At 32.3% G+C, this 25776-nt stretch overlaps 1 protein-coding gene across 12 annotated transcripts in view; it reads left to right on the forward strand.

Moving 5' to 3' along the window:
• The window catches only part of LOC132749608 (cys-loop ligand-gated ion channel-like), a 110893-nt gene extending 93679 nt beyond the window's left edge, over positions 1-17214 (forward strand). For 8 of the 12 annotated variants that reach the window (XM_060739437.1, XM_060739443.1, XM_060739446.1 and 5 more), the window contains 5 exons: positions 217-264; positions 4210-4221; positions 6486-6512; positions 14385-14453; positions 14890-17214. In XM_060739437.1, the coding sequence (XP_060595420.1) occupies positions 217-264; positions 4210-4221; positions 6486-6512; positions 14385-14453; positions 14890-14919 (186 nt within the window). In that variant the 3' untranslated portion in view covers positions 14920-17214. The remainder of the gene's footprint in view (positions 1-216; positions 265-4209; positions 4222-6485; positions 6513-14384; positions 14454-14889) is intronic. The other 4 variants (XM_060739439.1, XM_060739440.1, XM_060739442.1 and 1 more) reach the window with 4 other exon arrangements.
• The last annotated feature ends 8562 nt before the right edge of the window (positions 17215-25776 follow it).

Below are 25776 nucleotides of genomic sequence, written 5' to 3' on the forward strand. Positions count from 1 at the left end.
AAGAAATTTGTTTATAACACATGTTTGTCCAAATGATCATCTTCTGATTTAAGCACATGACTGTATTGATGCGGAAATTCAATTCCTAAAATACAGCATATTAATATTTTTAGAATATTTGTAAAATTATACTAAATGAGTAACATTCCTAAAGAAACTAATTGCTTTTATTAGATATGTTTTTTTTCTACATAAATATTATGTTTGTTATTTCAGCCTTGTAAAAAACGGAGAGTGATGTCACAAAAAGATAAGGAATACAAGGTATCATAATTATATCATTTATTTGAGTTGACTAAATATGTCATATAATATCACTTATTATTGTGACACATGCATTAAATGAATGGTAGAGTAAATGTTCTTCATACAAGTAATATAGACATGTCAAATACATTAACGTTATACAAGTAATAGAGACATGTCAAATACATTAACGTTATACAAGTAATACAGACACGTCTAATACATTAACGTTATACAAGTAATAGAGACATGTCAAATACATTAACGCTATACAAGTAATATAGACATGTCAAATACATTAACGTTATACAAGTAATATAGACATGTCAAATACATTAACGCTATACAAGAAATATAGACACGTCAAATACATTAACGCTATACAAGTAATATAGACATGTCAAATACATTAACGCTATACAAGTAATATAGACATGTCAAATACATTAACGCTATACAAGTAATATAGACATGTCAAATACATTAACGCTATACAAGTAATATAGACATGTCAAATACATTAACGCTATACAAGTAATATAGACATGTCAAATACATTAACGTTATACAAGTAATATAGACATGTCAAATACATTAACGCTATAAACAAGTAATATAGACATGTCAAATACATTAACGTTATACAAGTAATTATAGACATGTCTTATACATAACGTTACACAAGTTATATAAGCATGTCAAATACATTAACGCTATACAAGTAATATAGACACGTCTAATATATTAAACGTTATACAAGTAATAGACAGACATGCTATCAAATACATTAACGTTATACAAATATAGTTATACAAGTAATATAGACATGTCAAATACATTAACGTTATACAAGTAATATAGACATGTCAAATACATTATACAAGTAAATATAGACATTATACATTAAGTAATATAGACATGTCAAATACATTAACGTTATACAAGTAATATAGACATGTCAAATACATTAACGTTATACAAGTAATATAGACATGTCAAATACATTAACGCTACTACAAGAAATATAGACACGTCTAATACAATTAACGCTATACAAGAAATATAGACACGTCTTATAACATTAACGTTATAAAGTAATATGACATGTCAAATACATTAACGCTATACAGTAAATATAGACATGTCAATAACATTTACGCTATACCAAAGTAATATAGAACACGTCTGAATACATTACGCTATACAAGAAATATAGACACGTCAAATAACAATTAACGTATACAAGAAATATAGAACATGTCAATACATTAACGTATACAAGTAATATAGACATGTCAAATACATTGACGTAACGTAATATAGACATGTCAAATACCCATTGACGCTATACAAGTAATATAGACATGTCTAATACATTACGTTATAGACAGAGTAATATAGACATGTCAAATACATTAACGTTACACAAGTTATATAAGCATGTCAAATACATTAACGTTATACAAAAATATAGACACGTCTAATACATTAACGCTTATACAAAGAAATATAGACCATGTCTTATACATTAAACGTTACAACAAGTTATATAAGCATGTCAAATACATTACGCTAATACAGAAAATTAACGTTCTTATACATTAACGTATACAAGTAATATAGACCATGTCAAATACATAATCGTTATAAGAAAAATATAGACAACGTCTTATACATTAACGCTATACAAGAAATATAGACACGTCTTATACATTAACGTTAATACAAGTAATTAGACATGTCAAATAGCATTAACGCTAAACCAAGTAATATAGAATGTCAAATACATTAACGCTATACAAGTTAATATAGATATGTCAAATACATTAACGCTATGCAAGTAAAATAGACATGTCAAAAATACATTTAACGCCTATACAAGTAATACAGGACAACGTCTAATACATTAACGTTATACAAAGTAAATATAGACATTGTCAAAAATACATTAAACGTTATACAAGTAATACAGACCGTCTAATACATTAACGTTATACAAGTAATATAGACATGTCAAATACATTAACGTTATACAAGTAATATAGACATGTAATGCATTAACGTTATAACAAGTAATACAGACATGTCTAATACATAACGTTATACAAATAATACAGACACGTCTAATACATTAACGTTATACACAAGTAATATAGACATGTCAAATACATTAAACTGTTATACAAGTAATACAGAACATGTCATAATACATTAACGTTATACAAGTAATATAAACATGTCTAATACATTAACGTACAAAAGTTATATAAGCATGTCCAAAATACATTAACGCTATACAAGTAAATATAGACAAGTCAAATACATTAACGCTATAAACAAAGTATATAGACATGTCAAATAACATAAACGTTATACAAGTAAATACAGACATGTCTAATACATTAACGTTATACAAGTAAATAAGACATGTCAAATACATTAACGCTATTCAAGTGATATAGACATGTCTAATACATTAACGTTATACAAGTAATATAGACATGTCAAATACATTAACGTTATGCAAGTAATTTAGACATGTCTAATAAATTGACGCTATACAAGTAAAACAGACACGTTTTAAAATTGCCAATACTTAACAAAGTACAGTTTCATTATTTTCTAGTATAATTGTCAATACTTAATACTTCCTGTAAGTTTTGTCAATACTCATTCAAGTACTACTCTCATTTTCCTTGTAAATTTGTCAACTTTGTACTACGCTCAGTGCCTTTATTTAGGTCAACTAAATACAATATGGTCAAGTTGACCTATTGTAATTGCAATGTGTGCGTTCTCTGTTGTCCATTATCCGTCTGTCCGTCTGTCCTCGTCCGCCGTTTATATTTTACCTTTAACAATATCTCATTCTCAACTCATTGGCCAATAGTGATGACACTATTTTATCAATGATCTGTTTAACACAAAATAGCCAATGTAATCAAAGCTCAACTGCTTGGCAAGTTTTAATCAAATGGTCATTTTTAATCACTTAGACCATTATCAATACATTTTTGAAACAATATCCTACAAGAAAATCCAATTGGTAGATTTTTTTATTGTGTTTTGGGGTTTTTGATCATAACCTCAGGTGAGCAATGTGAGGCCATTATGGTCGACTTGTGTAAATTTGTCAATATTTAACAAAGCACTGATTAGGTTAAAGATAGATATTTTTGTACCAATTTAAGAATGATAAACATATGATTTCCTTCTTTAAAGAAACAGAATTGAAATAATTGATCTAAACATAAGCCAACATGACGGGCATCTTAAACAATAGTTTATGATACATGAAATTATTATTATTATATACAGTATTAAAACAATGAACATAAAATGAGCCGTGTCATGACAAAACCAACAAAATGGGTTTGCGAACAGCATGGATCCAGACAAGTCTGCGCATCCGCGCAGTCTGATCAGGATCCATGTTGTTCGCTTACAAACTCTATAACAAGTAGAGAAACTGATAGCGAACAGCATGGATCCTGATCAGACTACGCGAATGCGCATGCTGGTCTTGATCCATGCTGGTTGCAAACGCCTTATGTTGGTTTTGTCGTGACGCGGCTCAAATAATGATGATGAATGGTGATCAATTATATTACAACCCGGAGCGTACAATCATTTTATTTATAGTTTGTAACTTTTACATATGTTATCATTTTTAGTTATGTCTTCTTTGTTTTTATTACTTGTTGTTGGTCAACACGTATTTGTTAACAAACTTATACATGTATACAAACCAATCAATCTTAAATAATATTTCAGACATAATTATTGCTTTATTTAAGATGTAAATTATCAATAAAAGGATAAGAACAAGTTCTGGTTGTGACATGTTTGTGTTTACTAGTTTACATTCTTCACGTCAGTTTTTGTTTCTTGTTTATGATCCATACTTTAAACTTGACTAGCTGTATGTATATTAAAATGCATTTTGGTCTTCTTTTAATGCAGCGAAATCGACGGGTTAGTATTTAAACACATTTAACAATTTCTACCTTTCTCACTTTTTGTGTCTTTTACTCAATTTTGCAATGTGTCGTGAATTTATATATCCGTGTTATTGTGTTACAAATGCTCTATGTTTTATAAATACATTTTCATTGTCGTACAAAACGAATATATACATGTATGTGAATACACTTACGACACGTGCTTATTCTTATTTCTAATGGTTATTTACTGTATTGATTTTATTTATCTTCTTTTTTTTTATTTCTGTAAATATTAATTTTTATTTCAAACAAAATTACAGTGAAGAATGTTAACATCAATATTTATGTTTATATAATTATATAATAGTTGATGTCGTATCTTTAAGTTTGTCTTGTCGCTAAGGAATTGGGCGTATTCTTCCGATTGGCTTAAATAAATATTTGTAAGGCTGCGGGTTGGAGATCACGTGACATTTGTTTATGGTTACATAGGGTTGGTGATCACGTGACATTTGTTTATGGTTACATAGGGATCACGTGACATTTGTTTATGGTTACATAGGGATCACGTGACATTTGTTTATGGTTACATAGGGTCGATGCTTATGGCCGAGTCTATGATATTAAAATGTTTTTGCTTTTTCTTCGTAATATCTTTCAACATTTTACTAAAAATATATACAATTATCCACGCAAATATTTTCGAATTCAAATGGTACATATTTTTTTCCATTGTAGCTCTTGTACTTTTCCCAATATGCTTAGATAGAAACTATTTAACAAATATTTGACCAGTACATGGTATATGTCTATTATTCAAATATCGAAAAAGACAAAACGAAAAATAAATAAATACCTTCACAGTCTTGGACATGGCTGTTACCGGTGACACAATGTTTAACGTTATAGAATGTCACGTGACCACTTCTTGAATTCGAGTTCTGATTGAGAGAGTTAAACGTTTGCAGAACCTATTTATATGCATATAGCTTTTGATTGTCTGTCAGTCTGTCCGCTTTTGGTCCAGTCCGTTATTTTGTCATAAGATGATCTATTTTGAGATACGACATGCTAAGGTCACACTGTTACGTCCATATTCATGATATGATTGCAAATTTTTAATTACATCCGCACATTCATGCAAGACTCAAATGTCAATGTCACTTAAACCTTAGAAGTAAGTTTTGCATAAAAATTCACCGATGTTCATGACCGGTCTACAAACGATTGATTTGATTATATGTATTGCACATTAAGATGACTATTGTGCGCAAAAATAACGTCTGTAGTTCAAAGGTCAAGGTCAAACTTGTATGGCAAAAGTCCCGATATAATTGTGAATATAAATGTTCGTGTTTTGTGCATAGGGTTGCTATTTATGGATTTAGAATTTTGAAATAGATATACATTTAAATGTACTGAACATTAAGACAACGTATTGACTGTGAAATGGTCTCCAACTTTCTTATGAATGAACCTTAAACAATATTCTATAAGTGGGTGGCACATTGAGACGACATGTCACACGCAGGTCCCAGATTTTAGCTTAAATTCCACACTTATTCTTGAAAGGTAATGTGACTTTAAAGTAAATTATTTTGTCGTCGTGTCCGGGAATCAATGTTGTTATTTATGGATAGATGTGGAAATAGTTATGCATAAATTCAGTGCATGTCCACTATTTAACATGCGCAAATGTCAGGTGAGGGCTGTACTGGGATGTCAAATATATACATTGACAATTGTAACTGTTCTGTCATGGCAACTTTAATGACTTAAAGGAATATAAGAAAGTATTAGTTAGTGCTTCTTTACTCTTCTCATTGTTAGTCAAAAGCCATAGTTACTGTTTTATGATAAATTTGATGATCGAAAGGCACAAAATTTACACGTAACACCGAATTTTGTAGGATTGGTAAACTAATTGTGTTACATAAGGAATTGTGCACGAATCCGAATATAAAATAAAAACATCAAAGTATGATAATCGGAACATATAGATAGGTAGATTGAAAGTTTCTCTCCTATAATCCCCACACCTCTTTGTAGGTGGTGGGTATATTGACATAACGTTCAACTGTCCACCCTTTCGTCGGCATTCCCGTTGACCAGACGTTGTCCGACGAATAAATCCTAGTCGATAGATAAACAGTTCTTGATTATATATTTTTAAGAAATAAAGTTTGAGGAGAAAATAACAATATTTAATTAAACAATATCACATTCCCAATTTCTTAGCGACATGTGGATTGTAGAATTATACAAACAGAAAATCATGTTAATTTTTTTCTGTAGTCGTTTCGACAACGCTCTGTTTATGTGGTATGTATTAATCAGTCAAAATAAATGCACATTGTACCCGCTGAGATGACACATTTGAGCCGCGTCACGACAAAACCAATAAAGTGCGTTTGCGACCAGCATGGATCCAGACCAGCCTGCGCATCCGCGCAGTCTGATCAGGATCTATGCTGTTCGCTTACCAACCCTTACAAGTAGAGAAACTGATAGCGAACAGCATGGATCCTGATCAGACTGTGCGGATGCGCAGGCTGGTCTGGATCCATGCTGGTCGCAAACCCATTATGTTGGTTTTGTCATGGCGCGACACATTTCCTTTATACCTAATATCTTAAAATCCCTGCTTCTCAACACATGATTTGTTAATTCATAAAGTCTCCCTTACTTTATACACATTTATGACTTTATAAAGTTGTATATCGCTTATTCTTGTATAAGACTTAACTTCGCACACAATGGACATTAATCTATATACATGTATAGCTGTCAGTGAAGGATGAGTCTTTTTTTTATGTTTGCCCATATGGTCTCTGTCCGGTGGCGAGGGTAAACAAACCCAAACACACTAGAAAATATAGTAGGTAAATCATTTATATCAAATTCTGTTCTTAGTTATGCAAAACGTGGCATATCCTCTGATTACATTTAACACCCGTGTGTTTTTAGATATAAATATTCTTAATAAGTTATCACCCAGTATAAACGTTTTATTCCTATATAACCCGACCCGTAGGCCGATTGTTATATTACAAATATACCTTTATTTACGGCCTTTCAAAAATTTTAATATGAATTTATAACTTGCCAAAATTCTATTATTTGACGAAAAATGAAAAGTGCCTCATAAATTAACAGCAGCCGTGTATATAAAGATTGAATAAACGCCACGATTATCCAATGAAAAGTAACGTTACAATTGTTCAGTATTATAAAATGTACCCTTTCCGTACACATTTAACGCCCTTATATAACGTTCCATACCCGTTTTATAATGTTTCAAACCATAAATGAGCCGCGTCACGACAAAACCAACATTATGGGTTTGCGACCAGCATGGATCCAGACCAGCCTGCGCGTCCGCGCGGTCTGATCAGGATCCATGCTGTTCGCTATCAGTTTCTCTACTTGTAAAAGAGTTGGAAAGCGAACAGCATGGATCCTGATCAGACTGCGCGGACGCGCAGGCTGGCCTGGATCCATACTTGTCGCAAACCCAGTATGTTGGTTTTGTCGTGACGCGGCTCAAATATGTTTAACGTTTCATGACTTTATATATCTAACAAGATTATTCCTTGGCAAAGTTTGTCTGAACTTAGCATGATAAAGTAACTTTCATATTTTACCGGAGTGCAGTTTTTTGTCTCACACGAATTTTGACGTTTCTTTTTACTGCAGTGCACTTATAATTGTGTTTGATTAGTTCTGGCATTGGAATAACACACTTCATAATGTAAACAGTTCAAGTTTTTAGCTTTCATCACTGAAAATAAAATTACATTTGAAATTACCAAAATTATGCTCAAAATACACAATATTGTTATCATATTTCAGAAATAGCTGAAAATTGTACTTTTTATAAATATATGTTTTATAACTTATTGAAGATGTCTGCAGAAAGTAAGTAGGAAACGTTTCACATATATCAAACATTGTTTGTATCATATATCACCGGACACACATTATGTTCACTTTTACAATGTTCAAATAACCGTCATATCACTCTTTAAATGCTGTGCTTAAAATTATGTCACGTATCACTGAAAAAGTTTGTATACAAATATCTCACATGTCTTTGGGAACATAGTGTATACAAATATCTCACATGTCACTGAGAACATTTCACATGTCACTGAGAACATAGTGTAAACAAATATCTCACATGTCACTGAGAACATAGTGTATACAAATATCTCACATGTCACTGAGAACATAGTGTATACAAATATATCACATGTCACTGAGAACATAGTGTATACAAATATCTCACATGTCACTGAGAACATAGTGTATACAAATATCTCACATGTCACTGAGAACATAGTGTATACAAATATCTCACATGTCACTGAGAACATAGTGTATACAAATATATCACATGTCACTGTACATTGTGTATAAAAATGTCTCACATGTCACTGAGAACATAGTGTATACAAATATATCACATGTCGCTTAGAACATAGTGTATACAAATATCTCACATGTCACTGAGAACATAGTGTATACAAATATATCACATGTCACTGTACATTGTGTATAAAAATGTCTCACATGTCACTGAGAACATAGTGTATACAAATATATCACATGTCGCTTAGAACATAGTGTATACAAATATATCACATGTCACTGAGAACATAGTGTATACAAATATATCACATGTCACTGTACATTGTGTATAAAAATGTCTCACATGTCACTGAGAACATAGTATATACAAATATATCACATGTCGCTTAGAACATAGTGTATACAAATATATCACATGTCACTGAGAACATAGTGTATACAAATATATCACATGTCGCTGTACATAGTGTATAAAAATATCTCACATGTCACTGAGAACATAGTGTATACAAATATATCACATGTCACTGGGAACTTAGTGTATACAAATATATCACATGTCGCTGTACATAGTGTATACAAATATCTCACATGTCACTGAGAACATAGTGTATACAAATATATCTTATGTCACTGGGAACTTAGTGTATACAAATATATCACATGTCACTGAGAACATAGTGTATACAAATATCTCACATGCCACTGGGAACATAGTGTATACAAATATTTCACATGTCACTGAGAACATAGTGTATACAAATATCTCACATGTCACTGAGAACATAGTGTATACAAAAATCTCACATGTCACTGAGAACATAGTGTATACAAATATCTCACATGTCACTGAGAACATAGTGTATACAAATATTTCACATGTCACTGAGAACATAGTGTATACAAATATATCACATGTCACTGTACATTGTGTATAAAAATGTCTCACATGTCACTGAGAACATAGTGTATACAAATATATCACATGTCACTAGGAACTTAGTGTATACAAATATATCACATGTCGCTTAGAACATAGTGTATACAAATATATCACATGTCACTGAGAACATAGTATATACAAATATATCACATGTCGCTTAGAACATAGTGTATACAAATATATCACATGTCACTGAGAACATAGTGTATACAAATATATCACATGTCGCTGTACATACTGTATAAAAATATCTCACATGTCACTGAGAACATAGTGTATACAAATATATCACATGTCACTAGGAACTTAGTGTATACAAATATATCACATGTCACTGAGAACATAGTGTATACAAATATCTCACATGCCACTGGGAACATAGTGTATACAAATATTTCACATGTCACTGAGAACATAGTGTATACAAATATATCACATGTCACTGAGAACATAGTGTATACAAATATCTCACATGTCACTGTACATAGTGTATACAAATATATCACATGTCACTGTACATAGTGTATACAAATATCTCACATGTCACTGGGAACATAGTGTATACACATATCTCACATGTTACTGTACATATGATATACACTATGTTCCCAGTGACATGTGAGATATTTGTATACACTATGTTCTCAGTGACATGTGAGATATTTGTATAAACTATGTTCTCAGTGACATGTGAGCACATATAACTGAGAACATAGTGTATACAAATATCTCACATGCCACTGTACATAGTGTATACAAATATCTCACATGCCACTGGGAACATAGTGTATACAAATATTTCACATGTCAATGAGAACATAGTGTATACAAATATATCACATGTCACTGAGAACATAGTGTATACAAATATCTCACATGCCACTGGGAACATAGTGTATACAAATATTTCACATGTCACTGAGAACATAGTGTATACAAATATCTCACATGTCACTGGGAACATAGTGTATACAAATATCTCACATGTCACTGTACATAGTGTATACAAATATCTCACATGTCACTGTACATATGGTATACACTATGTTCCCAGTGACATGTGAGATATTTGTATACACTATGTTCTCAGTGACATGTGAGATATTTGTATAAACTATGTTCTCAGTGACATGTGAGATATTTGTATAAACTATGTTCTCAGTGACATGTGAGATATTTGTATAAACTATGTTCTCAGTGACATGTGAGATATTTGTATACACTATGTTCTCAGTGACATGTGAGATTTTTGTATACACTATGTTCTCAGTGACATGTGAGATATTTGTATAAACTATGTTCCCAGTGACATGTGAGATATTTGTATACACTATGTTCCCAGAGACATGTGAGATATTTGTATGCACTATGTTCTCATGCAGTGACATGTGAGATATTTGTATACACTATGTTCCCAGTGACATGTGAGATATTTGTTTACACAATGTACAGTGACATGTGATATATTTGTATACACTATGTTCCCAGTGACATGTGAGATATTTGTTTACACTATGTACAGTGACATGTGATATATTTGTATACACTATGTTCTCAGTGACATAGTGTATACAAATATCTCACATGTCACTGAGAACATAGTTTATACAAATATCTCACATGTCACTGAGAACATAGTGTATACAAAAATCTCACATGTCACTGAGAACATAGTGTATACAAATATCTCACATGTCACTGAGAACATAGTTTATACAAATATCTCACATGTCACTGAGAACATAGTTTATACAAATATCTCACATGTCACTGAGAACATAGTTTATACAAATATCTCACATGTCACTGAGAACATAGTGTATACAAATATCTCACATGCCACTGGGAACATAGTGTATACAAATATTTCACATGTCACTGAGAACATAGTGTATACAAATATCTCACATGTCACTGGAAACATAGTGTATACAAATATCTCACATGTCACTGTACATAGTGTATACAAATATCTCACATGTCACTGTACATATGGTATACACTATGTTCCCAGTGACATGTGAGATATTTGTATACACTATGTTCTCAGTGACATGTGAGATATTTGTATAAACTATGTTCTCAGTGACATGTGAGATATTTGTATAAACTATGTTCTCAGTGACATGTGAGATATTTGTAAAAACTATGTTCTCAGTGACATGTGAGATATTTGTATACACTATGTTCTCAGTGACATGTGAGATTTTTGTATACACTATGTTCTCAGTGACATGTGAGATATTTGTATAAACTATGTTCTCAGTGACATGTGAGATATTTGTATACACTATGTCACTGAGAACATAGTGTATACAAATATATCACATGTCACTGTACATAGTGTAAACAAATATCTCACATGTCACTGGGAACATAGTGTATACAAATATATCACATGTCACTGTACATTGTGTAAACAAATATCTCACATGTCACTGGGAACATAGTGTATACAAATATCTCACATGTCACTGCATGAGAACATAGTGCATTCAAATATCTCACATGTCACTGGGAACATAGTGTATACAAATATCTCACATGTCACTGGTAACATAGTGTATACAAATATCTCACATGCCACTGGGAACATAGTGTATACAAATATCTCACATGTCACTGGGAACATAGTGTATACAAATATCTCACATGTCACTGGGAACATAGTGTATACATATATCTCACATGTCACTGAGAACATAGTGTATACAAATATCTCACATGTCACTGGGAACATAGTGTATACAAATTTCTCACATGTCACTGGGAACAAACTGTATACATATATCTCACATGTCACTGAGAACATAGTGTATACAAATATCTCACATGTCACTGAGAACTTAGTGTATACAAATATCTCACATGCCACTGGGAACATAGTGTATACAAATATATCACATGTCACTGAGAACATAGTTTATACATATATCTCACATGTCACTGGGAACATAGTGTATACAAATATATCACATGTCACTGGGAACATAGTGTATACAAATATCTCACATGTCACTGAGAACATAGTTTATACAAATATATCACATGTCACTGAGAACATAGTATATACAAATATATCACATGTCACTGAGAACATAGTGTATAAAAATATCACGCATGTCACTGAGAACATAGTGTATACAAATATATCACATGTCACTGAGAACATAGTGTATACAAATATATCACATGTCACTGTACATAGTGTATACAAATATATCACATGTCACTGTACATAGTGTATACAAATATCTCACATGTCACTGCATGAGAACATAGTGCATACAAATATCTCACATGTCGCTGAGAACATAGTGTATACAAATATATCACATGTCACTGCATGAGAACATAGTGTATACAAATATCACACATGTCACTGAGAACATAGTGTATACAAATATCACACATATGTCACTGAGAACATAGTGTATACAAATATATCACATGTCACTGAGAACATAGTGTATACAAATATATCACATGTCACTGTACATAGTGTATACAAATATATCACATGTCACTGTACATAGTGTATACAAATATCTCACATGTCACTGCATGAGAACATAGTGCATACAAATATCTCACATGTCGCTGAGAACATAGTGTATACAAATATATCACATGTCACTGCATGAGAACATAGTGTATACAAATATCACACATGTCACTGAGAACATAGTGTATACAAATATCACACATGTCACTGAGAACATAGTGTATACAAATATATCACATGTCACTGAGAACATATTGTATACAAATTCCTCACATGTCACTGAGAACTTATTGTATACAAATATCTCACATGTCGCTAAAAATATAGTTTGTACAAATTTTTAATTTGATCTGGGAAAAAAACTTTTCTATTTTTTTTGAAGTGAATTATTTCATTTTAACTGACTTTTTCCACTAAGCATCATGCTCTTTCTTTAATGTCAAATCAACAAATCACAACTCCAGAAAGTTCAAGATGAAAAATAATACTGTTATGATTTTTGTGTTACATTTTTATAGCATGATGCGAGTTACTTTTATGTGCCTCTCGTGTACGTGTTCCTGATGACGGCGTACATTTCTGAAATCATTTCGATAAATTTATGAACGGTCTATAGTCTTGTTACTAACATCAGGATCGGCTACTTTGAAGATTTTAGGACATAATTTTACTGTCTGCTAAAAAGCATCTAATAAATAAAGTACTTTTTTTAGTGAATATACAATTTATCACACTGAAATGTTAGAAAGTTGTAACATATTCATGAGCGTGTATTTTCCCCTTGTCGGACTGCATTTGTCGAGCATTTTAACACACTTATACGTCGGTTATATAAGATGAAACATTTCTGACAATGGCTTCAAGCTGACAAATTTCTATCATCTGAGCGAATTATGTAATTGAGAAAACCTGACTTGTCGTTATATAATACGTGAACAATTTGTAATTTATCAAAAGTTGACATAATTAAAACGTGCATGTACGAGTATATTACAGACAGATTGTTTCACATTATTTACTCATAAAATTGTTTTAAAGCGGAATAATATTGTACATTACGTCACAATCTAAAACTACGTTCATTTATGATATGACGCGTGATGTTGTTGTTTTAAAATGTTTCTTTTATGTTATCAAACGTTGTATGACTATGTATTCTTATATACATGTATATCTTTATCTTAGACCTAAATTTAATAAGTTTATATTTAAAACATTTGTCTGTGTGAAGTACCTTTTCCTCAGAAACTGTTCTTTGTGGTCTTTTTTTGTATAATTTGTTTCATTTCCGGTATCTCAGTTTAATGTTGTTTGTATAAGTTTATTTATTTCTTATTTTCTACTATATTTGAGTTTATACATATTCTCCATACAGGACTCGTTGAGCAGAACACAGGTAGCAAAATACAAACGAAAACCTCGAAGACAGGCGTTAGAACAGAACGTATGTACATCAATACTGCTGGCTTTATTTATACATCAAACTATATTGTAGACAAATGAGCCGCGTCACGACAAAACCAACATAATGGGTTTGCGACCAGCATGGATCCAGACCGGCCTGCGCATCCGCGCAGTCTGATCAGGATCCATGCTGTTCGCTATCAGTTTCTCTACTTGTAATAGAGTTGGTAAGCGAACAGCATGGATCCTGATCAGACTACGCGGATGCGCAGGCTGGTCTGGATCCATGCTGGTCTCAAACCCATTATGTTGGTTTTGCCGTGACGCGGCTCAAATTCATTATCAATTTCCATTCATTTATGATAAAATTCCTTCATGGATAAAAGTATAACTTCAAATATCATGTTTAAAAATTAAAGCTTATTTAGTAAATTATACAATTTAACACTAAATATTTTTTATTCCATTTCTTTAAGGAGAATATAAATGTGACAGCCAAGTACTGAACTCTGAGAGATACGCCGGAACAGAAATAAGTAATATGTCCAACATGACGTCATTGAGTAATATGTCCAACATGACGTCATTGAGTGAACAGAGGTTTGATGAAGAAACAACGTCAAATGGTTATGCTACAAAACGTAGAAGCCTATCAAGATTGGACACATATCAAGCTAAAAGAAGATGGTCACGTGATGGTCTTCCTTCTTTACCCGATGATAACGGAATACACGAGTTACCCGAGAGGAGAAGGCGAAGTCTCCCGCCGATAAGTTTCCTGTCCGACTTGAAGCGTTTAAAGAAATCGCACGTGTTGCCTATTTTAGGGACACATACTGAAATAAACAATGATTGATTAAGGAATGGTTATAAACTAATGTTAAACTGTGATTACTTTATAGCTCTCCAATAACGATTCCTGTGTTTATTAACGAGAGATAAAGATGGACAATGTTTGGATTGGATACACGTGACGTATGTGATGCACGTGGATGCACGTGACATGTATCAAACCCTGGATTACAATAAACTCGTGAAAACCATTCTCCAATGGTAACCGTTCAATATCCAGAAAATAACGTTGTTGAAATAAATGGCTATAGATATGTACATTGTATAATGGTGATAAATGAAGTATGAAGGTTTTAGGGTATGTGAACTTACGATAGGTCTATTTAAAGACGTTTTACGGCATATAACCTGCTGTTTTACAGATACCATGTACGTATATAAGTAAGATAAAAGAACAATTTAATTAACTAATTAATCATCATAAGAAATGACGTGATTTTATATGGTCAACATTGTGCTAACAATATATATATATTATGTTGAAGAAAGACACTGTATATGTTCTAACAATATATATTGTCGATTGAAGAAACGCATTAAGTATGTACTTAAAGCACGGAATGACAAGAGTAATTTACAGTGCATTAATACTGATGTATATTTGTAACTCTGTGATTTAACATCTTTTTATATTATATATCATTTATATTTCATTATTCCATGCATATAACATGTGATATCATTTCATGGAAAAGTCTACATGTTTCTTGCTGATTTGCTATTTGCCTAAACAACTTAATATGAGCCGCGTCACGACAAAACCAACATAGTGCGTTTGCGACCAGCATGGAACCAGACCAGCCTGCGCATCCGTGACGCGGCTCATATAAGTACATTAAACAGAGGGTTTATAGCATCATGTTTTACCAACAATTTAATATAATAAACACCTAACACTATTACCGTTTAAAGTCTCCGGCCACCTGTTTATTTTGTTAAAATATTTTTGCAAACAAATGTTTATTAATTTCTTGTGAAATGATAATTCATCTCTGAATGTTGTCTTGACTAATTTGTTCATTTTCAATAATACTCAACTTTATGATATGAATAACGATAATAACAACACTCATTATGACGATGATGATAATTATGATGTGATGATGATAATGATAATGATGATGATGATGGCAGTGGTGTGGATGATTATAATGTATATGATAATTTAGAAAAGAACCTGTTTTATGGGACATGACATCGTTAAAAAATAACATGCTATAAAGCTGTTTAGAAAATATTTAATGAAATATGAGGTATAGTCAGAACGTTCCCACACTTGGTCGATATCTCAAAAACGTTGATGTTTATAATTCTTCACACAGTCGCAATTTCCGTCAGTTTTTATTGAAGCGTTATTATTCTGTTTTTAAGCGTTACTAGTGACGTCACAGCGTCTCGTACACCCTACTATGCATGTATACCAAAAAACATTGTGAATTCATATTAATTTCAGTACTTGAAATGTTTATAACTTTTAAAAGAATCACATTCTGTATTTCCTATCGTGTATTTAATCAAACTTCGTGATATTACGTTAGTCCGGGAACTTTTTCACTAAACTTCGTAGTTTCAGTCTTGATCAGATGGTTCAAAAGTTTGAAAGTTTTAACTAAATTATCATTGATCATACAAGATTCTATAAACACTGTAATTTTTATGACGACTGGTATTTTTTTCCTTAAAGATTTTTTTTTGAATTTTTGCTCACAATAAATTTGTGTCTTATTTAAATACTTTGATATGCTACAAAATGTTTCATTACACATGATTTATACATGTTATAATACAAAATGTTATAACACATAATATATTCATGATATAGAATATACTTAAAGTTTAACTCGGTACATAAAAATATTGCTATTCAGCAAATGTTGTAATTTATCAAATGTTGTTCTAGTCTATACGTTCCATTTTCCAGATAATAAATAACATGATCAGTCAACGTTCACGTGGTTTGTGATATATTTCATATTTCTACCTGTCGTATGCTACATATAAAAAAGTTTATGATATTTCGATGATATATTTGATATTTCTGTATGTTGTATTCTACAACGTATATATACAGAGTTTGGTATCTCGTATAATATATTTCGGTTTAATGTCTGCTACAACGTATAAACAGAGTTTGGGATATATTTTACAATGCTTATATAGCACATAAACATTTGGCTAATAAAAACATATGAAACATAAAAGATCTTACTAACCGTTACAATTTTGTGTCGGTTATTATTATACAATAATTGGCTAGTGAGCAAATGAATATGATGTGATATTCACCGATAGATGACATCGCCTCGGTCAAAATGACTTTCTGTCGGTGAATATCACATCATATTTCAATGGCTCACCAGTCAATAATTGTTTTAGTATATGAGTAGGCTAAGAAATAAAAAAATCACAAAAACAATAACCTTATATACATGTACAAATTTTGCCTCGTTGAATCGCGGGGGGAAAAGACGCACGTGTAAGGCGTGCAACGACTACGCGAACGCTGCGCCTCAATAAAATATGCACGATTTACAAATAGGTCGTTCACTTGTTGTCAGTGTGTTGTCATAGCGACCTGTTTCGATTAACCAGTGGTGGGAGAAATTATAAATTTTAAGAGGGTCATCTTTATCAACGTCTGTTGCTTCGTGAATTCCCTAACTCGAGCCTACGAGTCTATCAAATAATTGAAGAATCTGTTTCACCGGTAGTTCAATGTTTTTCAAAATAGAGACCAGACTGTGTCATACTGTGCTATACATTTTTGAGTACGGTACCAATTTACATTTCTAAACAAATTTATGTCTAAGTATTTGTCGATTGGCGTGTCATTGATATAGACGTTATGATGAGTAGCGCGACGTTTTTTTAAGTCAGGGAAATCTTCTATCGTTGATTGAAGGCTCTATTGGGAGTTTGCAAAAAGTGCTTGATCGTCAGAAAATATTTGAATTCATTTACAGTAGCAATGTCGTCAGTGTAAGCTTGTGTTTATATTTTGAGAAATGTCATTAACGATAAACATGTACAGCAGAGAACTGCTTTGAACCTATATCAGAGCTGATAAAAATCTGACATTTGGGAGTTAAATACAATAATAAAGATCAACGTTCACTGGACGTAGCACACACACCCAAGTACGGCACCAAGAAGGCACCAAACCAAAACCGGGAATAGACATAAGGGCGGCGAAAGGAGAGGGACACGTTATGTGTGAAATAATTAAAACTTAAACCGCACACATGACCTAACGACCGAACACATCTTAAAGCTTGTACAAATGTTAACGTTCTGTGTAAAAACGAATGCCGTTTCTATTTTTCGAAACATTGCATACACAGTAAAGATGACCTGAGTGTAGTACTTTGTTTATTACTGAGTGCAAAATGAAAATACAATGACATTTTATTTCCGTTTCTGGAAACCAAATTGTTTATCATTATTTTTTCATATTTATTCGACCATTTCGTTGTTTTAGACAATCTATTTTAGCAAGGACGTTAATCAATGTCATACCGCAATAATTTTTTACTTTGTTTAGCTCCCCTTTTTGTGATATACCAAGACGTTCATATATCGCCATTACTCACCATTCCACTGTTTTATTTCAACTAAGAAAGATCATAACTACATTTGAATATTTTACTATTTTTTATAGTTAAGTTGTCTAAGCCTGGACTTTATTATTATTATGCTAGAAAATCGCTGATTTTATTTCAAACTGAATGGGCAGCCTATTTAATGAGTAGTTTAAAATCATTTTGGCTTTGGTCGCTCCCAAACATTGAGTTAAAATCATCAAAGAAACTTTTTATTCTTAAATAATCTGAGATTGATTTTTCATATACTTTTTCCAAAAAGAATTCGGGTGCGATTTAGCCAAATTGCTTTATATTCCGTCCTTCTTTCAGTTTGTATCTTTTACCCTATTGTAAGCTGTTCTCGCTTGAGGAAAACTACATCGGTTAGCGTCACTTTTATCTCTATTGAAAATATTTCTATTGTTTTGAAATTACATTCTGATTATTGACAGTCATCGAACCATTCCTTTTTGTTTGATAAATATTTTTCCTATAGGTTTATAATATTGGAACGAGTTTCTGAAGATCTTCTTAATGTCGCGAGCGTACATGTATGTATACGTTTAGCAAGTGAGGGAACCAGTCTGCCACGTGGTCAGTCGGTGACAACGAAATTTCGTCTGCTAGATTATTTATGACGTCACAATTGTTACTGGTGCGCGATGTGTCACTGTCCCAAATCATTTTTCTTTTCTAATATTCGCATGAGTATTCGTATTTGTTTTGCAATCTACGTACTGAATCGTGAACAATCCTTGAAAGAGTAGACAGTATTGGAGCATTATCCGAGAATTTATTGGACTCTGCAATTTTGAAATATATTTTCGAAATTGGCATATAATCAACAGTGCTTAAAAATTTACCGGAACTGAAAGTAAAATCGCCAGGTTCATTAAAAACGCGACCGTTTGATGTTAACAGACACGTGAATTGACATAAATCGATTAATCTCTTGCCGTTATGATCTATGGCCTTATCTTTGTTTACACGAACGGGATGTTTGCATTTATGTTTAAAAAAACCAGTATTTCGATCTATGTTATAAAATAGTAAGTATCAGTAACTCTGCTATTCAGTTCATCCGTGACATATATTGTTATATTTTGAAATGTTAAGTTCTTACTGATCAAAGAAATCAAAATCAGAAGTTCTCAATAAATTAGAGCTATTAGGTATTAGAATAAGAATAACATATTTAATATATACATCACGGTTATCAAAAACAATTTAGCAGAAAGTTTTAACAAAAATATCCCATGCAACATGGAAATTTTTTCTATTTCCAGACATACGAAAACTGACGTCATATAATGGTTTGCGTGCATCCCTGATTGCTTTCGGTGAATGTCTCCCAATACCGACGCCGGCGGTTGTCAGTTTATTGTATACTTTAAGCCTCCGCAAAGTAATGGTCCGACACGACGATCAGACGGGGTTTAGTTCCATTTTTTTTTCAATTCTCTGGGCGCGTTCATATTAGATGTGGCTGCTTCTGGCATTCCTATTATATTATTGCAAATCGTTTTTACCGGAATCATGCAGTTTTTGTGCTCTTCACCTTCAGTAACGCCATAAAATAGATAACCCATTTACATATTGCCACCAATATAGAGCCAGGGCAAATTGCTGGAACTAAAACTGGTAAGTCTTTGTTTCCAGTTTACAACAAGGCCAGTCTGCTGGAACTAAAATTGAAAAACTCTTGTCACCAGTACAGAACCATGGCAACCTACTAACCCCAACCCTGGGATATTCTGTATTCTATTGAATGCTGACTGACTAGGCCCTTTACTGTTAGAAGTGCAGTGTCTGGATTTGAAATAATCAGACAAGCCACACAAACACGAACATTTAGTAATTTAATTTAAATTGCAAACGTTTCGGCTATATGCCTTCATCAGTGCAAAACATAATAAAATTACCGGAAGCGACGTCATAACGGAACACGCTAATATTTTTTTTTTTTTTTTGTCTGGATTTGGGTATTCCAAATTATTCTGATGCATTTGTTAAGCATGTAAAGGTTAACTTTAGTATAACTTTACATCAATTATTAATTTCAACCTGTTTATTTTATATGGTTAAACTGTTTTTATTTTAAGTATGACTGATCATTGTCATGATAAAGTACAGAACTACAGACGCAATTCTTAATTTCCTTGGATTTATTTGATTCTTTTATTATTTCGTACTTTTACGAACATTTTTTCTTTTTGAAGTAGGATCGTATCAATAAATCATTACAAACAAAAAATCGCCCACACACTATAGCATACAATCATAAACTGTTTTATAGTCAATGACATATTTCATCTTAATTAGAATTACATTTCTAAAATAAGTGTTGTAATGAATTTTGAAAAAAAAAAATATAAATGGATCACATATACTTACAACGAAAATAACGTGAGGTATACATTATCTACAATATCGTGTCACACAAAACTAGGCCAAAGTTGAAACAATATAACTAAATATAAACGCCTAAATAAAAAATATCGTATATTTATTCTTGTAATAATACAAAATCCGGAATCGTCTATTTAAATGTATAATATTTGTATGCTAGAATAGCGTTAATGCATATTTTATCGTATATTTACATGAACTTATTAGATTGTCAATGCCTTCTCAGACAGCAATACAATGTAAATTATCTAACACTTATACGAGTCTAAAACTGTTCCTGCTTATGATGAACAAGTTGAAGTCAACTCTTTATTGAAATAATCTTTATAGCAGGAAATACGGTAAAGTTGTATATGCACAATGCAAACGAGGTATAATTGTATATGCACAATGCGAACGCGGTATAATTGTATATGCACAATGCGAACGCGGTATAATTGTATATGCACAATGCGAACGCGGTATAATTGTATATGCACAATGCGAACGCGGTATAATTGTATATGCACAATAATGCGAACGCGGTATAATTGTATATGCACAATGCGAACGCGGTATAATTGTATATGCACAATGCGAACGCGGTATAATTGTATATGCACAATAATGCGAACCCGGTATAATTGTATATGCACAATGCGAACGCGGTATAATTGTATATGCAAAATAATGCGAACGCGGTATATAATTGTATATGCACAATGCGAACGCGGTATAATTGTATATGCACAATGATGCGAACGAGGTATAATTGTATATGCACAATAATGCGAACGCGGTATAATTGTATATGCAAAATAATGCGAACGCGGTATAATTGTATATGCACAATGCGAACGCGGTATAATTGTATATGCACAATGATGCGAACGCGGTATAATTGTATATGCACAATAATGCGAACGCGGTATATCTGTACATGCACAATAATGCGAACCCGGTATAATTGTATATGCACAATGACAGATGCGAATGATGTAGACTTGTATATGCACAATAATGCGAACGAGGTATAATTGTATAATTTACAATAATGCGAACAAGGAATACATGTAATTGTATATGCACAATAATGAGTACGAGGTATAGTTGTACATGTATAATGTGAACGAGGTATAGTTGTACATGTATAATGTGAACGAGGTATAGTTGTACATGTATAATGTGAACGAGGTATAGTTGTATATGTATAATGTGAACGAGGTATAATTGTACATGTATAATGTGAACGAGGTATAATTGTACATGTACATTAAGACAATGACTAATAACATGTTTGATGAAATCAAGAAACGATGATTGACAAATTGAAACAACTGTAAGCACTCTATCAATGGCTATAAACGAATGACCTCACGCGACGTACATGTTATATAACGTCTATATTATGTAACAAAATCATGATAAATAAACATGATAAATAGACATGATAAATAAACATGATAATTATCTTAACGTTTTGTCATGTCATTGTAGTTTGTATGTCGTTAAAGAGCACTGAACTTTAAAATCTTGATATTCATATAATGTACAAGCGATAAATAAACATTTGAGCCGCGTCACGACAAATCTAACATAATGGGTTTGCGACCAGCATGGATCCAGACCAGTACAGTCTGATCAGGATCCATGCTGTTCGCTATCAGTTTCTCTACTTGTAATAGGGTTGGTAAGCGAACAGCATGGATCCTGATCAGACTTCGCGGATGCGCAGGCTGATCTGGATCCATGCTGGTCGCAAATGCACTATGTTCAGTTGATTTTGTCGTGACGCGGCTCATTTAATAATAAAATTGATATGCTAACAATATTAATTGAGTTTTTACTAATAATGATTTATCTTCTTAATCTAATTACAATTTGTTTAGACATTCTTTACATATTAATAACACGGAATCATCCTCTGGTTTACAACGTTCACTTATTGAACTATCAAAAAAAATCCGGACATTTTTTTTTTTTACAAAGAAACTTTAGTGCAACGATAAATATTGAGTTTTAGATGTTGTATCATACAGAAGACACAGTGTCTAGATATTAACATAAGAACGTGAATGTTATGTTGTATAAGATACACATGTACAATACATCTAACAGTACATTTACCTTTTTTTTTAGGAAAAAATATAGATAGATAGTTTTATTTCAATCATATTAGGCTTAAAAGCCCACGATGACATGATAACAGCATAATACTAGACAACGAACAGTGCATATACATATGAAATACATAACATAGCATGATGATAATATCGGAGAAGATCATAACGACAAACTCTTCAAGTATAAATACATTAATGTTGTGTTTAACTTACATATATATGTATAGTTATCATTTGATATAAATGTAATCCAAAACATATATATTTGATAAATGTTTAAAGTTTTAAACCTATGTGAAATTATATACATTCATCAAATAATAGGTTATATACATACATGTACTGAATATATCCACGATTCTTGCCACATTCTAAGACAAGAAACATAGAATATAATTGATGCATATTTAATTCGTTTGTAATGGTTATAACATAAATATATCGGCCTTACCGAAAATAAATTGCAAGAATATATGACATTATCCACGCAATTATCTGACAACTATTTGTGATACATTGACATTGTAAAATATTTCAAAACATATACAATCTTTGTTGGTATTTCACATAAATTAACTTAGTGTTTTACATAATCTAGGGTTGACTTAGTATTTCACACAAGTTGGCTTAGTATTTTGTATTGTCAAGATCCTCATTCACACATATTAAAAATATGATATTTTACAAGTATTTTTTACGTTTTTGTTTCTGGACAAGGAAATAAAATAGTATCTGAGTTTATCAAGCGTTTACTATTACTATTTGAGCAGCGCCATGACAAAACAAACATAATGGGTTTGCGACAGCATGGATCCAGACCAGCCTGCGCATTCGTGCAGTCTGATCAGGATCCATGCTGTTCGCTTACAAACTCTATAATAAGTAGAGAAACTGATAGCGAACAACATGGATCCTGATCAGACTGCGTGGATGCGCAGGCTGGTCTGGATCCATGCTGGTCGCAAATCTATTATGTTGGTTTTGTCGTGACGCGGCTCATATATTAATCATACAGCTGGATAAATGAGAATTCAGTAGAATACACGCATCCAATTTTTGTATGACATTGAAATATGAAAAACGTTACACCACTAAACAACAAGATATCTTACTTAATTATATTTGCTGACAAACAATATTAAACATCATCATTTAACATATGAATAGTTGAAATATCTCTGTATTGTGTCTTTTACTGATTTATTACAAATTATCTTAATCTCAGAGTTATTTAATATTTTTGATAACTTAACGGTTTATTTTGTGCATTTAACCCCAACTACTAGTGAATTTTCTTAGTCCATGTACAAATATAAACGGGATATAAGGGCAATGTGGCAAGTTTTTTTTAAGGCGTATGACGTTGCTCTCATTTGTAAAGTAATGATGGTAAGGTTATTCCCCTATATTTCACGGTATTACGCAACTCTACACGGAAATTGCAAAATTTTACTCTTGTTCTCTTTAACCTCTTAAAGTTAAAGTTATTCATTATCACTTATTAAGTTTAAGCAACATTTGATTCTACAGCTGAAATATCCGTCATTTGAGTAAAAGCTTATTTCTAAATACTCGAATATACATGTATCTTATATTTCTTCCCGTATGTATCTTACCTTTGTTGTCTTGTCACTTTTATACGACTCCCCCCAATCTCCACATCATAAAACAACCCCTCACTCCCCCCACGTTGCAAACCACTCCTCATTCCCTACATCATATTGCAAAGACTCATTCCCCACATTGCATTACAAAAACTACCCCACTTTCTCAACAACATAATTATATGCACGTCAATTTGTTAGGAAATTGGTAGTTGGATATTCGAATTACAAACTACCAACTTGCTGGTAGTTGGTTATTCGTATTTCCCCACTATTTAACAGCTGGTAGTTGGTAATTCAATCCACTATTACTAGCATGAAATGTTCGGAGACATAATCAATTTTATATCACAGAATAAAGGAGGGGACCTAGTTGGTTATTCCCCAATTATGTACTACTACTGCCACTCAAAACATTGAAACACCCTGTCTCCCTATGTCCACCGGGAGACTCAGTAATAACCAACTACTTACTAAAATGTAGTTGGTTATTCGGATATAGCATGTATTCGTCTGAAAACAGGAAGTATTTTTCTAAAAAAAAAATGTTACGATTAAATAACAAGATATTTGTTTTCTAAAATATAGTAACATTCCTTCACCATAAATCGACCAGAGGACTCAGTTGGTAATTTTTGTGAATCCCCAACTACCAACCAGAAGGTAGTTGGCTTTTGGAATATAACATGTATTTCTCTAAAAACAGAAAACAAATTTTCAGAATAAAAGTAACATATATATGACAAGATAGATGAGTTCTACCACATGTCATCACCTCGTCTCCATACGTCGACCAGGGGTCTTAGTTGATTTTT

This window comes from Ruditapes philippinarum, unplaced genomic scaffold (assembly GCF_026571515.1).
Source record: "Ruditapes philippinarum isolate M1 unplaced genomic scaffold, ASM2657151v2 ctg4743_1_1_1_1, whole genome shotgun sequence".
NCBI lineage: Eukaryota > Metazoa > Mollusca > Bivalvia > Venerida > Veneridae > Ruditapes > Ruditapes philippinarum.